This window comes from Colossoma macropomum, unplaced genomic scaffold (genome assembly GCF_904425465.1).
Source record: "Colossoma macropomum unplaced genomic scaffold, Colossoma_macropomum, whole genome shotgun sequence".
Classification (NCBI taxonomy): Eukaryota; Metazoa; Chordata; class Actinopteri; order Characiformes; family Serrasalmidae; genus Colossoma; species Colossoma macropomum.
In genome coordinates, this window is record NW_023494802.1 from 27,193,132 (window position 1) to 27,212,432 (window position 19,301).

A 19,301-nucleotide genomic window follows, 5' to 3' on the forward strand; every position below is an offset into this window, starting at 1 on the left:
TTGTCAGAATAGCTGTGGAAAGATCAAGCACAAAATTACACAGGCATTGAACATTCTAGGACATGTTTGAAAATATTGGATAAATGGTCTGCAAGTTTCAGTGGCTGCAAGCAAATATAAAACTCTGGGTCAAATGTTCTTCTGGAGCCCAGAGTTGTGCATTTTACGCCCACATTTTAAACATAATTTATACTGTACGCATATAATAAATGCGTTCATGTAGTCCCAGTCAAAAGTTCTCATAGAAGGGTTTTCCTTATTTGTACTACATTCCACATTTTAGAATAATGTTGAAGACATTAAATCTTTGCAATAACAAATATGGAATTATGCACTGACCAAAGTGTTAAACAAGTTAAAACATTTTAGATTTTCCATTATTTTCATCTCTTTTGCTTTGATGCAGCTTCGCACAGTATTAGCATTCTCTCAACCACCTTCAACTCCAGAAACCAAGTGGGATGCTTTTCATGCTTTTTCAGCAGTCTTGAAGAAATTTCCACTTACTAGGAGCAGTAAGTGGCAGGTGGAAACTAATACTCCTTACTTTTTGGAGTTTTGGAAATGCATTAATACATACAATTGGGTGACAAATGAAAATAAAAAGCCAGATAAAGTGGCTTTGTAAGGTGTTGGGCCACCAGAACAGCTACAACTATTTCATATTTCATGTATTCAAATGGGATCTTGGATTTGAATCTGTGTATTAAATTTTGTTTAGTCTGTTGCCATTAACAGCTGGAGAGACTGGCACAGGAGGCAAGATTTTATTGGCTGCTGACTCCATCTATTTGCATATTGGACATGTCCTTTGTTTTACTTGCCATTTCTGTGTTGTCTTTCCTTCTAGGCCATTTTCCTGTACATTCTATTTTTTGGTTAATCGCCTAACTTTGTTACACTGGTGCATTACCATTTTCTCTATTGTTCAGTGGAGTTCTAAACTGACTGGGCAGCACAGTGACCACTTTTAAACCTATTCTAGTATGTTGGACCCACATAAGTTAAATCAACAATAAGTGAGGTGCAATGAATGCACTTCACTTATGAATGCAAATGAGTTGATTGTAAATGTGATAGCAGATTAAATTTTAATCAATTTGAGTAAAATATGTTGGATCAACAAAATTGCGTTATTTTGAAAGAAAAGAAAAACAATTAGCTGTTTGGAAATCCTTTACACACAATTAAGATCAAGTTAAGAATAATGGATCTCATTCACCAATATCTTCCTAAGTTTTTTTCTTAAATTTGACTTGAGAAACGTCCCAAGAAAAAATCTACGTCAGATTCATGATGTTTTCTTAAACCACAGAATTGTTTGCATCTTTGTGCTTTTGAGTGTGTATAGATTCTTTTTTAGCTAAGAACAAACCCCAAATAAGAAACATTGGTGAATGTCAGAATCTTCAGGAAAACTGCATAAGTGCATTTTAAGAAGAAATTTCTTCTTAAGAATAGCTGGTGAATGAGGCCCATTGAGAGTGAACTCTCAAATATGCATTCGTCTCTTGTAATGAGGGGTTTTTGCACAGCAACCCTACTATAATATCCCTCTCTATGTTGTTGTGGACAGACTGTTCTCATCACATAGTCTAATTATATCCTGCATTGACACTCTTGGTTACCTGAGGAACAGTTGCTCTTCTGTTTTTCCTTACAAATCACACCAATACAGGAGCATCACGGTCATTGAATGTGTGCTTTCGGCCACAATTTACGGCCCTATTTGCTAATGCCTTACACCTCAGCAATGAACACTCTTTCAAAGTGATTAAGATCTTTTGCCATCTTGATCCAAAATCAAGGTCAACTGGGCCTGTTCAGCGGGTAAATAAGATAAGATACTCCTTAATTAGTACCACAACGGGGAAATTCACATTTATACATGCCATGGAGCGTTGTAGTATGTTAATTGCTTTAAGGTATCATGGAGCACACCTGTCTGGACGCATTTGCATGTGTTATTTTTCTCCATTTATTTATTCAGGTCTTTCCTTTGTCACCCATCTGTTGGTATCAATATCGCTGTTTATAATGGTCTTGGACAAATTTCAAGCATTTAAGCATAAGCATTTAGAGTAAACTTTCTTTAAGATTATGAAAACCATGCTTTCAATCAGTTGTCCAAACTTAGTGCTGGTTATACACTCACTGAGCACTTTATTAGGTACACCTCACTGTCCATATTATCAGCATCACTTACCATATAGGTGCACTTTGTAGTTCTACAATTACAGATTGTCCATTTCTTTTCTGTAGTCCAATTGGTTATCCCACTTTTACCTCATTCATCAATGGTCAGGACCCCCACAGGACCACCTCAGAGTAGGTATTATTTGGGAGGTGGATCATTCTCAGCTCTGCAGTGACACTGATGTGGTGGTGGAGTGTTAAGGTGTGTTGCACTGGTACGAGTGGATCAGACACAGCAGTGCTGCTGTAGTGTTTAAACACCTCAGTGTCACTGCTGAACTGAGAATAGTCCACCAACCAAAAATATCCAGGCAACAGTGTCTTGTGGCCAGCATCCTGTGACCACTGAAGAAGGAACAGAGGATGACTAGCACAAACTGTGCAGCAACAGATGAGCTATCACCTATGACTTTACATCTATAAGGTGGACTAACAAGGTAGGTGTGTCAGACTGGACAGTGAGTGGACACAGTGTTTAAAAACTCCAGCAGCACTGCTGTGTCTGAAATATTTGTACTAGCACAACACACACTACACGCCACCAACATTTCAGTGTCACTGCAGTGCTGAGAATGATCCACCACCCAAATAATACCTGCTCCTGACCATTGAGGAACGAGGTAAAGGTGAGGCAACAAATTATGCAAAGAAACCGATGGACTACAGCAGGGGCGTCCAATCTTATCCACAAAGGGCCGGTGTGACTGCACATTTTCAATTCCAAACAAGCTGGAGCACACCTGATTCTACTTTTTTAATCAGTTGGTTTCAGTCTTCAAACAGTTGATCGACCTCCTGCTTTGCTGGAATGAAAATCTGCAGCCACACCATGGCAACCCTTTGTGGATAAGATTGGACACACCTGGACTACAGTCTGTAATTGTAGAACTAACAAAGTGCACCTATATGTTAAGTGGAGCTGATAAAATGGACAGTGAGTGTGGATACAAGGTGGAGTGTGGATAGTAGCAATTAGCATTCAAATCCCTGCTAAGCTACATCTTAAGAAGTGTGCATCAGAATCCATATCTGAATGATAAAGCAGTGGCTTGGATATGTTGCTGCACACAGGCAGACTTTGATGTAGACAAAGAGCTCATATTTTATGTTGTAAAATGTAAAGAGGTTCTTTTAAGGCACTACAATGCTGCTGTAATTCATAATTGAAAATTACATGTCCCGCTTCTCTTTCTTCGCTGAGGGCAGCCATGTTAATTACTCCTCCGACTGATGCCAGACTGGATAACAAGCGCTTTAATTCAATTAGCAAAAGAGGTTTCTAAATGAGTGAGTCAGTGTGTAACTGAAATTGATTATTTCTGGTTTTAGATCACCTGCCCTGTAGAAGCATGCCTGGAAAACCATTGTGTTCTGTACTGTGCAAATCATGATATAAGTCTTCTTTGTATTAATACATTGTATTATCTTTGTTTGCATAGTTTAAAGCTGACGGCATGAAGTGCCTTTAATTTGATCTCGACTGTGGATCAAATCTCACTGGCTTACATATGAAATACACAAAAATCACCTAAAGTAGAAACTATGCTTTGAGTTTTCTGAGGTCAGACTGAAGCAGATGTTTAATCAGAGTGTCCAATTCCAGTTTTGGACGTGAATTCGCTAAAGGCCCTCCACGACTGGGGGTGGACATGGTGCATTATGGTGTGTTTAGATAAAAACTATTTCACCTCTCCATTCATGGCTGTTTCTTCTCTTTAGAAAGCATGTGAATTTGTGACAGCAAACATGTGTGCAATAGAGAGATCTTGCGTTTTCTTTCATCCTCCAAGCTGTTCTGTGCTAAAATAGCCTACACTCTTAAACAAGGTGGTTCTTCAAGTGTTCTTTAGTAAAGACAATGGTTCTATATAGAACAATGAACATTCAAAGAATCATTTGCATGCTTAAATGGGTCTTTGCATGGAGAAAGGGTTTTTTCTGATTGATAGAGAATGTGTTGCATATGGTTTCAAAATAGGCCTGCTATTGTTATGATGTCAAGCTTGTCAACAAAACGAGAACGCTTTCTAAAAAAGGTTCTATATAGAACCATAATTAACATATTCTCCCTTAATCTGAAGAACAATTACTCCACGCAAAGGACCATTTAAGCATGCAAATGATTCTTTGTTCATGGCTCTATATAGAACCTCTGTCTTTACTAAAGAACCCTTGATGAACCAGGTTTGTGTTTTGTGGTAATTTTGGGTTTCTTTTACAGCAGTTGAAACCTTTTGTTCTGTCAACAGATTCAGAATCTTTGATTCCTTAAGAATCATGATTCATCTAGTAATCCAGAATGGACTGCTGCCAGCTTGGTCTGTTGTGTTCATGTAGTGAGTTAACGTACAAACTGGTAATGTCCCAACTCATCTAAACTCAAGTAGCATGGAATTTGCCTGTGTTTACCACCTTACAACTTTGCAGGTCATTCTGTACCTTTTGGCAAACTCAGAATTTCATGAGTGTACGAGTTTAAGGACCAGCTGAATGCACCGTTAGAACAAAAATTTGGGCACTCACATCCTCCTCCTCCTCTCTCATAGCAGGCATGGTGCTTATGGACAGGTTGATGGCCGTGATGGTGACAAAAAGCACCGAGAGACAGGCGAATATTTTGCCAGGAAGTCCCGAGTGGGGCTTCTCCACCATGTCCCTCAGCTTGCCCATGCAGCGGCCCAGCCGGGACTGTCCCGCCAGGCCACCTTCACTCTCCTCATCGTCCTCGTCCTCTTCCTCCTCTTCTTCGGCCGCCCTTTCCAGCTCATCACACTCCTCAGCGCGCTGCAGCAGGCGCCTCCGGCAGCACCACTCCAGGCTCTCCTCTGGCACACCCCAGTAGAGGAGCTCCTCGCGGAAGGAGAGGGCGCACATCTCTCGCAGTGAACGAAGCTTGCCGGCACGTAGGAAGGTCAGGATAGTGCGGAAGGCGCATGGGCTGCGGTCAAAGAAGAACTCATTGCGCGCCACGTCGTAGTCGTCGCACACGCGCATGATCTCGTCGAAGCTGCTGCACAGGCGCAGCTGGCCCAAGCGCGACAACGGGAAGTCCTCCAGCGTGGTCCACGGCAGCTGGTAGCGCAAGCCACCCACGTTGATGATGACGTGTAGCCGCTGGCCATCGGCCGGACAGGCCGCAACATCGGCAGTATCAGGCGAGAGGAGACACTGGGCCCGCTTGTAGTAAACACCCTTGAGGGCTTCACGCTCCTGGACAGGCGGCGGGTTCAGGGAGGTGTCTGAGGCGCAGCTCAGGGCACTGTAGTCATAGTCGGAGCCATCCCCAGCCAGCAAAGTCATCTTTCACCCGGCCAGCTCCGGCTCACATGCCTGGAGGCTGGCACTCGCTCGCTGGCCCTCACCTGCGCAACAAGAATTTCATGAGTGATGACAGTCAGGAGAATGCTGTGAGCGGAAAGATAGAAAGCTTTTACGTTTTTAGATGTGAAATACCTCATGAACAGAGCTGTATTAAAGGCATTCTGGGGCCCTGGGTTAACAAGTCGGGGGTGGGGGGACTTTGGGAGGCTAAAGCCTAAAGACAGCCATTCGAACGTGGAACTAGGTAAGAAAGTACACAGATTTTTCTTAACTTTTGCACATTTACTTGGATAAGATGTAATCATAATCATTCAGAATGATCTGATGTGAAATGCACCACTCCAGAGAAACTGGAGGTGATAAGAACCAAACATGTAATGCCTCAAAAAGGTGCATCACCAAAGTACATTGCACAGTGCCTGAGGCATTGTTTTATGATAGATTTGAGCGAAAGTTTTGTCTTTAAACATAGATGATTTTACATAAATTCATGGTAGAGAGGTACAAGCAGGGTATTGTAAGGTAAAACAGTCCCCAAAGAAAACGTATTTTTCCAGATTTACCTCTTTTTAGCATTATCAACATGACATAAAAACTCGGATTAACTGGTCATTTTGGATTGTAAATAAAATGACAAATTTGTATTGCAGACATTGTGACCCCTGATTTCCACCACCACCACTGTAAAAAAATAAGCCATGTAAAAAAAAGAGTCTGAAAAAGAAATGATGGAAAGCATAGAGAAACAGGACATTGCTGACTACAATGAAACCAAACCACAACTATTTTTGTTTGGCCTTAATTCGAGTTTTGTTGTGTGTATTTAAACATTCGACAACATTCTGAATAAAGTGATGAATAAAGGCAATGAGAGGCAGAAATGCCTTCTGATATGAACAGCCTTTACTGACAAACCAGCGCTCCAAACACAGACGTTTTGTAGCACAGCTAGACATTTAATAAGAAATGTTGATAGAAGTAAAAGGTGGGGTTAGCTGTTAAGCTAGCTGAAGCACACCGTTGTGTGTGTGTGTGTAGTGCATCATCATTCATGCAGCTGCTCTGTTTTAGCTTAGAAGGAACATGCAATATCACTGGGAAGTAATCACTGAGAAGATAACTAAAAGACTTTAGCCAGTACATTTCTGGTAAACACAGCTTTGAACAGCTGATTTTCTGATTTTCTTTGGGACACATTTACTTCAAAACAGTGGGATCTAACTGCTCACCATGTGGCCATGAGGGACAGGGATGCAGTCTTATACTTCCTGCTCTAAAATGCAGGGGTGTGGTTACAGTAAGCCTCCCCCATGGACTAAAACTTTTTGTGTTTCTGTATTGACATGAAAACATGGAACAGCGTTTTCTCAATTAAGTTTTTCTTATTTAGAAATGAAAATTCGTAAATATAAAAAATGGAAAATAAAAAATGGTAAATCTAAATCTTTCAAGTTTACTTTAAAATCGTTACTATCCTTAAGGTTTTTTTAAAAATATATTTATATAGAAAGTTCTCCAGTCCTGTAGGGCTGGATTCCTATACAGTTCAGTGATTTTCCTACTGAAGCACATCTGACTTAACTCATCAGCTAATTACCAGCATTTTTTGCTGTGCTATAGAATGGAAATCACTAAACTGTGCTGAACTCTGGCTCTCAGGTTCCCACCCCTGCTGTGTATGATGATTTTGCATATATTTAGCTTATTAAAATCTCAAATAATGCATTGGGTTTAAATAGCTCATAACAATCTTAGTAATTATGTAATGTTGGAGTACTTGATTTTTTTAAAATAGTTTATTTTATTTATACTGAGGGGCCGCAGTTTGAGCTAATTTGGTAGAATGGTGGTCTGTCTGCCATGCAAGATAAGTAAAAGTATGAGAAAACTAAAGCACAAAGGGTGCTGTATGAAAGTGGTTCAGTGGCATTGTGTGTGTTAGAGTTACACATTTGCTTACAGCTATAGAACTGACTCCATTAGCCTACTTTCGCTTAACATCAAAGTATGAGTGTGAAAAGAGCTGCAAGATAAAAGAACACATTTTTTGGTTATAGAATAGAGAGATGTGTTTCTGGTTGGTATGAAATCAAAGTGATTCATGTGAATGACCAATTAATGATTACTCAGTAGCAATTCATCATGTGTGGAATTCATTCATTTTTCTATTTTTATAGCTGAACTTAGAAAGAACTTCTGAATGAGCCACTGCCTGTTTGCCAGCAGGTGAAGGCATTTTATTTTAACTAATATGAAAAGAAGATGTATGTGTGACCATGCGATTATATCTGTTTGTCCTGAGCATAACAGTTCATAAGATATCCTAACACTACACTATACTATACTGTGATATGTAACAGATATGTAGGTCTTTTGCTGCTCTGGCTCAAGTTCATTTAGGAAGTTGGGGTTTAGGGTTAGGGTTTAAGGTTAGAGTGTTAGGGGGGCTAGAGTTATGGCTTAGGGGTTAGGATGTATTACAAAATTAAAGCTTGTACAGAAAACCTGAGATAACTGTTCCTAATAAATAACATCACATGACTGATTAATGTTCATGAATCAAAAACAAACAAATGAATGACCTATGGCATCACAAGCCTTCATAACAGACATTGTTAGCTCTGAGAAACTCATGCTACTGCCAAGCCTTTAAACACAGGTTGATGATGGAATATGTGCATGTACAGATTTGAGAAGATCTGATTTTTACATGACAACAGCAGAACACTGTCATATTAACACAAACAATCAGATCTGTTTGATTCCAAACATTGTGGAGTTGACTCCAATTCTGATTCAAAGTCATGGGAATTAATGGAGTCGATCTTAAGAATGGTTTCCATACAATAATTTCACTGACTTTTAAATAAAAAAGCATTTCTATTGCACTTTTGCATTCTCATGTGACCATGAAGTGGCAATTGAACAGGAAGGGGTTAAGTGTAAACATATGCGAGAGTTGAAATCCTGGTAAGATTAATGTAACAGTTTATCTGCACAAGACCTGCTATATTTACCACAGAATTAATGGGAGGGATCATGTGTAAACAGAAGCAAGAAAATGGCTAGCAAAGCTCTTTGTCCCTTATTCATTAATTGCTTATGGTGAAATCTGATTGTAAAATAAGTAAACGCAAATTTCACTGACATTTTGTATTTATCATTTTATCTTTGGCCTATCTGTATGATCAAACTCACATCCCATAGGAATGCATGTAAATTGCAGCATAAATGTTTAACAACCTGAAAAAAAATCCATGATTTGCAGTTAACTAACCAAAACTATTAACAATATTATCTGTAATACCAATAATAAGAATAAAATAGAAATAACAATAATACTACTAATAATTTCTGCACGTGGCAATCCAGTACAAAAGTGGATGTACTTATTTTATATGAACACTGGTATAAACAACTATTCTATATTGCATTTAAAGACATATTACATTGTGCTTTTGTTTCATACTGTTGACCCCACCCATAAAAAATAAACAGTACAGACAAAGCTGGTGCAGAAGCATCTCATATACCATAATAATACAGCATTTAAAAATGTTATTTAAGGAAAATATTACTCTCACAATAACATCACTCTAAGGTCTTAAAAAAAGAAGAGGTTTTGTTTATTACACATTTTATTCCTTATAGTCTTTGTAATATTAACACTGTAAAGTTTGGTCACTACGGGAAGCAAATGGGACCTCAAACTCCGCCTACATGTACAGCTATTGGCCGCTCATGAGCCGCTGAAGGCTGACGTTTTATTGGCTCACTCCTGAAACATCTACATGAATTAGGGCATGCTTAATGTAAATGACATGTAAATGAGGTGCTGGTAGGCTGGCGCTTGATTTCATGCACTGAAGCTGATTCATCATTTGCGTTTAAATCTCTGTTTGTTTTCGCATTATATGAAAATTTCATGAATCAGACCCAGAGCAGTTCATACGTTATTACAGACAGTCAGACTGTACTCTGTTTACGCAACTTTGATGACCAAGGACCATTGTTTCTATAACGCTTTTGTTTTTACAGAAGTACATGATTCTGTACTGCGGCATACCACTAAAGAGAAGCGACAAAATCTGCCTCTTGAGTGTGCGTGCTACTGTTCAAAAATGACCAGCTTGACCAGCAAAACTGACCACATTCAGTTAAAAATTTGAATTTTTAGTTGGTTATCCAGTTGGTCTAAAGTAAAACATGTCCAATCTATAGATGTGTGTTGTAGAAGGATGCATTTTTTAGACAGGATGATTAGACAGTACAGTAGATAATCTCATACTCCATGTGTGTGCAAACATGAGTTGACCTCAATTCCCAAATGCCTGGAATCGTAAAATTCACTTTTTGGGATTGATTCCCATCTTTAGTGCCACTTCAACCTGGTAAGGTGAACATAGTCTAACATGCACTTCACCTCAGGCTTGTTAATTAGCTGAGAAGTTGGGTCAGATTGGTTAAACCAGGGAAAACAAAATATGCAGGGCAAGGTTAGCCATGCCAGTGCTGGTTTGGAATACATTCAGATATAGGATAAAGTTTTATGATACTTTAACTTGCTTGAATTTAAAGATTTCCCCATTGCCCAGGGACATCTTCAGATTGAGTGTCTGGACCAAATCATGATTAAATCGGATGTTAAAGGGGAATTCCATCACATTTGTTAAAAATTTCTGCATTATTTAATCATTGAGTTGTAAACATCATTCAAGTCCCAGTTTCCCAAAAGCATCTTAGTGTTAAGATCATATAAGCTTGAAGAGGCTTGCGCTTCCATTTAAGGATCATCTTTTCATTAAAATGGTTTTGAGAAACGAAGCCAGTGATTGGAACAGGAAGTCGCAATATCGCCACTGCAAATACAACCTTTTTAATCTATCCTAAATGACCAGTGAGTCTACATGTGTCATCTAAAGTTTGTAACATGTAATGTTTATAATCGTAAAATAGTGGAAAATGCCCTGCATGTGCCTCTCTACCATGAATTAATTAAAAAAATAACTTTTATGCCAAAACATTCCTAAAACTCATGTTGTCTCAGGCATCAGTCAGCATATGCATAGCCATTTCATGTAAAAACTGTCTTTGAGGCAGTAGAGGAGGTTTCTGTCACAATCACTGTGAACAATTCTCATTTGCATTTCACATCAAACTGTTCTGAATGACTCTGTTTGCATCCTAACCATTCGATTAGGCAAGATTTAGTGGAATTCCTCTTTAGTTCATAGCCAAGACAGAACTTTATATAATGTATAATGTCCTTATACATAAGATCTTTAAAGGACTATTGACATTTTGAGGTTTGCAACAGTCACCCAATACATTTCCATTGCAGAGGAATGAGTGCAGCTGTCTTACTTGGCCATTGAAACGTTAATTACCCACCCAAAAGAGCCTGTGGAACAAACACCTAATGGTATTACAATGAGTGCTTGGCCCCAGACGACTGGCTGCTCCACTAATGTAGTGAACCGCTTCCTCGGTAATGCACCAAGAAACACTTCTCTAATGGGCGCCACTGCCCTTCAACTTACCAACAGAGACGCTGATGGCTTTTTTGGGGAGTGGACTGTGACTCAGCAGTTCTACCGACTAGTCCTCAGACTAGAACAACCTTGATCTTTTCTCTTTTTTTGGGTGTTTCCTCGGTTCACTGGTATTTTGATTATTATTTTATGACTATTAGCTTTTAGAGGTTATGCCCAATGAGCCAGCAGGTCAACATGTTGTGAGAGTGTTTACTGTATCAGTTGTTGCCACAAGGCTTACAAAGAGGATGATGAGGTGACTCAGTTCGAGATCAGCCAGAAAACAATTTCCTCTATTTCAAGAACCCCCCCTTGTCTCTCTCATATAAAGGTGTGTGCACTCACACACTTATAGAGTAGTGTTGTTAGCTGTGCTTGCTGGTTGTGTTCCACAGGGAGTAGTTCCTAACAAGAAGAAAGTGTTTCAGTGTTACAGTTATCAGGATCATGACACTATCAAGACCAGGCCTTACATGAAGCACTGAACATGGTAATATCTGCATTTTGAAATGTGAACCATTTAGTAAAATAATAATTGCAATGAAACTAATATGCTAGTTATGTAGTTGTGTGCAGAACTGAAGTGTTGGCTCAGATGCAGTGACTCAGGGCATGGTTCACATTGCAAAAAAAAACAGATACACAATTTTTGACACAGCAAATATTCTAAAATGCTAATCAGATGTATTATGCCCAATCTGGCAACACTGAACAGGCTGCTGAAGCTGATTGAATGTGTCAGCAATTAGATTCAGGGGAGAAAACAGCAACTTTTCTCTTGTTCTCTTGAAGATGTGCTGCTATTGTGCCTTACTGGTGATTTGCTAGCATTTAGCTTGATAACCAAAAGTTTGTTACCCATCTGACTGATAACGGTGCACGGAAGTGAACTCATGAAGTGGATAAAAGAACTAGTTATTCACTTCTTATGAATATGTTAATCAGCACATTTTATTGAATATTCGTTGCAGCCCGAGTTTTTTCTCTAAAGGCAGAAAAATGCAAGGCACACTGCGTCATCTTTTTCCTTGGGGGTTCACAAAGTCAGTCAGTTGTGCTAGTTAGCTATCATTTCAGTATTGACGAGAAGAAAGCTCTGGAGCTTTTCCTTTTAGAAAGTGATTTGCTAATAACTAGCAAATGTGGTGCTGCTAGCAAAACAAGCTAAAACTCTTGAACGCATGGGTGTTTCCCCAACTGTTCTTACATACCTTCAGTCGTTAGCGGCTAAGGATGTGCCTATTCGAGTATCTGTAAGAGTTCATGAAGGCATATCCAGTTACCGAAGATAATGTAGAGCTGTAGTTTTTTAGGTGACAACACTGGAGTTACAAAAAACAAACAAAAATATAGCACCACACAGAGGAACAAATTTTCTTAATCAAACACAGCCAAGGCACATTGGTAGGTTTTCATGTTGAGTAATGGAGACTGCCTCTTCAGATGGGCTAATGAGCTAACAGAGCTAACTTGCTAACTGTCATATGCTAATGAGGACTTGCTGTCTTCTACAGGTATTTCCTCCTCAGTGGACAATGTACCACAGTGTTATTTGTCAGAGAAATATGTTTTCACTTTTTTTTTTCGTTTTTGACCTAACTAACATAAGCTAGAGTAGCTAGCCTAGTTAGTGATAGCCTCACTATCTCTGCCCTCTCAGCCACTTACTTAACAATACATCCTTGGCAATGTAGTCATGTTCAGGTACTCATGTTTATGAGTAGCAAAGTATAAAATAACATAAACCATCGTGTTTCACGGATTTGTTGTCTGTATATGTTCTCTTTCAGTAATCAAATACTGGCACCAGCATGGTTGACCTAGTACTCTATTACCCATGCACGTCTCTATTAACGACCCAGCAATGGCCATAATAGTATAAAACTGTCAAAATATTTAAAACTTAATTAAACTTAATTAAATAAGTTTTGTTTTATTGGGCCTTTTTCCTACTTAAATGAAAAAGCTGCAGAGGGGAGGGGTGAGGTTTCATGTAGCTAGGGATCTGAGGTTTGTGTTTAATTTAGATTATATTTAAATAATATTTCTGCAATTGTAATTAATTGCTATGCGCTATTTCTGTTTACATGCATGCCTTTCTTGGCACCACAACAGAAATCAGGCTCTCGTGCTAATCATAAACAGATTCAAATTAATGTGCAGGCCTACACGTCCTCAACATTTGACCAGCAAAAGAAGAAAAGCCATTTCACACCCCGGTAGCTCCACGATTTCTATGGCCTGTGTCCAAACTAATTAAATCAATTACTGTGATTAGGACGCAGTAGGATCACAAGTCGCAAATTAGTGTCTGCGCTCCAGCGCGCTCCAATCAGGGATTAAGATAGGGGCCTTCAGCTGGCTAAAGCCAGGGTGCAAGTGCGTCACCAGATGCTTATTAGGCACCTGCGCTGTCAGTCAGTAGCAGATAATGATTACACTTGGCCTTTTGTTTCCGGCCTGTCAAATTAAGCCCCACGCTGTTGGGGAGGGTCTGCTGGCTCAATCAGCCCCCACTGCTCACTGCTTGCACTAGCTTCCGTCCTACGGAGGGTTGTACATGTGCATGGCGATGAGACAAGAATAATTAGATGGGAAGGAGGCACAAAAACACAGTGGTCATGATACACAGCAGAGCGGCATGCCGAGAATTAGCCTAGAAGGAGGTCTCAGTGGAGGATCTCCTTTGGCATCTTGATTAAGAGAACCAAAATAGCCTAGACGTTGATGAAGCTAACACATGTACTGCTGCTGGCTACTCTTGTATGATTTATTGAAAGTTCAGTGTTTTTTCAATAACACATGGTGAACAATTCAATACTGTAACTTTCAATACCCTTAATTCTATATTTAAATAAGCTCATATTAAGCTACCGTTTTCTATTCGCATTGGTGTCAACCTTTAGAGCAAGCAACCTTCATGTTTACAGCCTTCAAACTATATAAATTCACTGATACACATATAGTACATGTTTAAGGTTAAAATCATTAGCAGCAACAGCAGCGATTTAACCTGTTTTGATTTTCTTTACTGATATTCCTCTGGTAATCATACTAAGTACTAATTACAGAACCAAAGTTAAACAGCTAAACAGTCTTGCTCACACAGTTAAACATAGCCAAAGGCAGTCAGAGAGAGAGAGAGAGAGAGAGAGAGAGAGAGAGAGAGAGAGAGAGAGAGAAAGAGAGAGAGGGAGGAGTCTGGTTGTGTTCTGCAATGAGCTGACAGAACAAAAAGTGTCCTTTGAGATCGAGGAGTAAATGTATATTTGATAATGCATCAAAACTGGCATTAATTATGCACACAAATTGTTATGTGCAAAAATTATTACACCACAGCTCTTTTCAAATTCTGGCACTGAGTAATGCATTCATGACTTGGCTTGTTTCTTACATGTGGTGATGTCTTTTTTTGTTTTGGGACACTTCTATCATCATTTGTGTTTTTAGAATGATTTGATTTGCTAATGTACTGTGGAAATTGTGGAAATATTCAGAAGTACATAATTTCAGCTATATAATAGCTTATCAGTCAATGCTTTGGGTCCAATTGAAAAATGACAAACTAGAAAACTTTCAACTAACCCCACATTCTACTTCGAAACAAAATGTTGGGACACTAGTCCAAATGCGCACATGTTGAAACCAGAGATCTCCAATGCACCATCCAGCACACCAGACTCTACATTAAAAAAAAACTAAATTAATGTTGAGTTGAATTAAACTGACAAAAAATAATTGCCTCTTAGTAATAAAATGTCTGTGAGAAAGATGACAGATATGCTGATAATTCCAAAATCAAGAGAGAAAAATGTGCTAAAGTTGCAGACAGAACGTGTCACACTCTGACTATTCAAAAGAGAAAATCCAACAAGCCTGGCCTGGCATCCGTTGTCATGCACTACAAGCCTAGAAGACTTTAATCTGCCATTCAAAAGAAGAGATATGCAACAAAAATCTGACTTAAATAAAATACCAATTACTGAGCTACACAAAAGAAAAGAGACCCTGATGTTTGCATACTTTTACTTGCCCTACTTAAGTTTTCAGTTATTAGGATCATTTTGAGTTTCAGTTAATAAATCTGGTTGTTATTGCTGGTTGTCCTAACTTTTCTGACGCACACAAATGAATAAATGATACATTTATTTCGGAGGATAATGAACAAACACATACCTTGTATTGTATACTTACATTGTATTCAGAGACTGTCCTATTACTAGTTTTAAGCACTGTAAATCAGTATGCCAACACCCACATTGTGAGCACATCATAAATACAATAAAACAGAAAATGACTCTCAGGGCAACAGCTGTATAATTGGTATGTGGATCATCCTACAGAATTGGTTCAAAGTCAGTTCAAAACACAATACAGACTTTACATGACTTGGACTTGAAACTAAAATCCTTTTGCTTAGAGTGACCCTATACATTAATTATGTTTATTACATAATTGAACATTCCATTTTGTCACTAATGAAACAATCATAACATTTGGTGAAGTTTTGGTAGTGACGATATTAGCAAAATTTGAGCAGAACTCAAAAACGCTTGCTAGTACATGACTAACAAACACAGCTTTAAACAGTATCATAACATCATAATAGCAAGTTTACTTAATTGCAGAACATATGTGTTAAACACTGATTTGCAGACACATGAGGGACTGAAATGCACTCTCACTTCCTGCTCTAAAATTCAGGGGTGTGGTTAAAATAAATCTCCACCTATGACATGAAAATGTGGGACAGTATTTTTTTTTTTGAATGAAGTTTTTTTTTATTTAAATTAATCTTTTGATAAATCTAAATCTTTCAGCTTCACTTTAAGTGAACTTAACTTTTTTTATTTTTATTTATTTATTTGTTTTTTAATTTTATTTTAAAAAAATCAGGAAATAAATATTTTTCTCAAATCTGTGTTTGTCACAATTGTTGGTGTCCCTTCATTAAATCCTTTTGTAGCCTCCCTTTGCAAAGATAACAGCTCTGAGTCTTCTCCTATAATACTTAATGAGATTGGAGAACACATGGCAAAGGATCTGAGACTGTTCCTCCATACAGGTACTCTCCAGATCCTTCATATTCTGAGGTCCACACTGTGGACTCTCCAGCTCATCCCACAGGTTTTCAAAGGGGTTTAGGTCTGGGGACTGGGGTGGCCATGGCAAAACCTTAATTCTGGGGTCAGTGAACCAAATTTGTGTTGATTTTGAGGTCTGCTTTGGATCATTGTCCTGCTGAAAGATCCAAACTACAGCCCAGTTTAAGCTGACCGGCTGAGACAGTCAGGTTTTGATTTTATTTCTGCTGGTACTTGATGGAATCTGTGATACCATGTATCTGAATAAATTGTTCACGGCCCCACAGTTTTACAGATCCACCACTATACTTCACAGTGGGGATGAGGTACTTTTCTGCATGGCTGTCTTTGTGTCCATGCCAAACTCACTTCTGGTGTTTGTTACCAAAAACCACTACATTTGTGGCATTTGGCAGACACTCTTATCCAGAGTTACTTACGACTTACAGTTTGATCACTAATGTCAGCAATTCCCCATCTGTGATCCTTGGAGATTTTTTGTCCACTCGAACCATTCTCCTCACCATGCATGGGGTCAGTATAGACATATGTGCTCTTCCCAGCAGATTCTTAACATCTCCAGTTGCTTTTAATTGTTTAATTGTTGCCCTGACAGAGGAAGTGGGCATTTTCTACTGTTTAGATATTTTCTTGTAGCCATTTCCTAAATTGTACAGCTCAACAACCTTTTGTTGTACATCATTGCTGTATCTCTGGTCTTTCTCATAGTGATGGATGACTGAGGGAATTTTGTCTGTGTTTCATCTCATATTTATTCCCCAGTGAAACAGGAAGTCATGGCTGACCATTTAAGTGTCCGTAATTGCTCAGGTAAACTTAAAATCATAAAACATGAATGGGAATATACGCCAGTTACATTTCACTTCTAAGAATTTTTAGATAGATTTAACAGAATTAAAAAGAATAATTAAGAATTTTTTACAGCTCATTCCACACATGATTACCAGGGATGCCAATATTTGTGGGGGGCATATTGTGTGTTTGTTTTTTTGTTTGTATATATATATATATATATATATATATATATATATATACACACCACACAATGCTACCATGCTGGGTGGGTGAAGGCTAGCTTGTGCTTCCTCTGAGAAATGTGAAGCACTATCAAATCAATCAAACTGTAGCTAAACTGATGTCAATGGATAGCTCAACACACTTTAACTACCAATCTGCATTTCTGCGATATTGTGTTTAATGTCGGTATTGGTGTTTAATCCAGTAAATATTAGGTGTTGAGACAATGACAAGTGCTTTTAATATTTTGTCATAGTATTGTTCTGGTCAGGGGCATTGGACCATGGGTTATGATAGACCTGACTAACCAGGGAATAGGGGGCCCTCCAAAAGGCTGGGAAATAAATTGATCTACCTTTTTCTCTTATCCCCCTCACCCTCCACCTCAGAAATAAAAGTGGTTTGAATCTCTGGCATGCATCTTTTGTGTGACTTGTATGTTGTTGGCTCTAGATGTCAGTTTGTGGCTGTTTCTAAGTTCTGACGTGTTTAAAATGAAACCAAAATCAGAAGGCAAAAAAAGAGGGCATGCAAATTCTGATCCATTTCTTTCAGAAAAGAGGTGAACCTAAGGTGCCAAAGGAAGGGGGGGGGGGGCTAGGCACATTACTGTGCCGAGGGACTAAAATTTGGTGCTGTGTTTCTGGTTCTAGTATCAAGCTTTGTGATGCTACACTTAATATCAGTACTGTGTGTGATACTGTGTCAGCTGTACCACTGGTTATTTTGATATTGCTTACACATTTTGTATGATACATCCTTCATGTGGCTTGAGTAGGCTATGAGGTAATTTCGAGGGCGTTGGTAAAAGCACAAGCTATGGATAGATGTTTCTGACGCAGATTGAAGACCTCTCTATGGCTCTCTCTGCAACAGTGTGATCACAGCTTTGCTCCAGGGCTTATTCTCCAGATTGCCTATGACTCAGAGAACTCAGATTCTGTCAGAAGCAGGACAAACATACCTTCCAACCCAACACCGCTAACTTCTGATACTCTATAAAGCACACATGTACCTCAAGGATTCGTGGTACCACCTCAAACATGCTCCAGGTTATTTACAGCAACTGCTGCTTTCCAAAATGTGTGGTTATTGAAAGCTGCAGCTTTAGCAGCCGCTGTAAAAAATATTCCGAGAAGCTGTAGCTTCCCACAGTCCAATCTGGTCAATATTCCAATCATATGTAAATGTAGACTGGCCAGTGCGAGTTTTTGGAGGTCTAGCATTTTGACATTCAGCGAGAAGAGGATGAAGTGGTTACAGGCATAATTGATCATCAGCTAGATTTGTTTTGTAACTCTGCAGGGATGAAAATGTCAGTGTTGTTAGAAATTCGTTAAGGATCATGTGATTTACCCATGAATCTAACTTTTGCAGGCCTTTTGGGTCCCCCATTGGTAGTGGATTTATTTGATGCTTCCTGACAGAGGGAAATAGCCTACAGCCGTAGTTAGCTAGCCGTATGTCAGAGTGATCATGAGAGAATAATTTTTTAATAATTTTTTTTCTTACTGACCTACTGCTCCTTTACTAAAAATATCAGTAATTTCTGAGCACATTGCAGCTTCTTCCTCAAGAGTTTTCCTGTTTCCTATTCTCTCCCCTCAGCTCCACCTTTCCTGCTCTTACCCATCTTGTTGTAAACTCATATCACAGTCCTATAGAGTAGTTGACTAAAGTCATATATAAAACATATAAAACATATTAAAATATATTTAAACGAAAATTACATGGAAGCCTCATCAGTGAAATGTAATTGCAGTATACATATTGTAACATCGATGTAGCGTAAGATACAGGGGAGGCCATGATTCCACTACAAGAAGTGCTCTTTATTTAAAACCAGGGCAGAAAGGCGCATACTAAGCCTCTCGTGGGGGAAGTTACAACTAGCCACAGGATTCACCCTTATGGTGACCAATCCACAACACAAACAACCCGCATTAACTAAACTTACATCCTGACACCAAACAAACCATTTACACACTCTAGACTAATAAACAACAACATTAACGACAACAATAAGCCCCTTTTTAGGAGGGCACACATCCACCATGAGCCTCCATGCATGGCAGCTCACATGACCACGCCTCCCGAGTCTCTCGTAGCCAGCGCCAGCCAGTATCGG

General features: G+C 39.0%; 1 protein-coding gene across 1 annotated transcript in view; it reads right to left on the reverse strand.

Moving 5' to 3' along the window:
- Positions 1-19,301, reverse strand: part of kcng1 (potassium voltage-gated channel, subfamily G, member 1) — a 38,852-nt gene that overhangs the window by 3,933 nt on the left and 15,618 nt on the right. The window contains exon 2 of the mRNA XM_036592503.1: positions 4,720-5,558. Coding sequence (XP_036448396.1) covers positions 4,720-5,496 — 777 coding nt within the window. The 5' untranslated portion in view covers positions 5,497-5,558. The remainder of the gene's footprint in view (positions 1-4,719; positions 5,559-19,301) is intronic.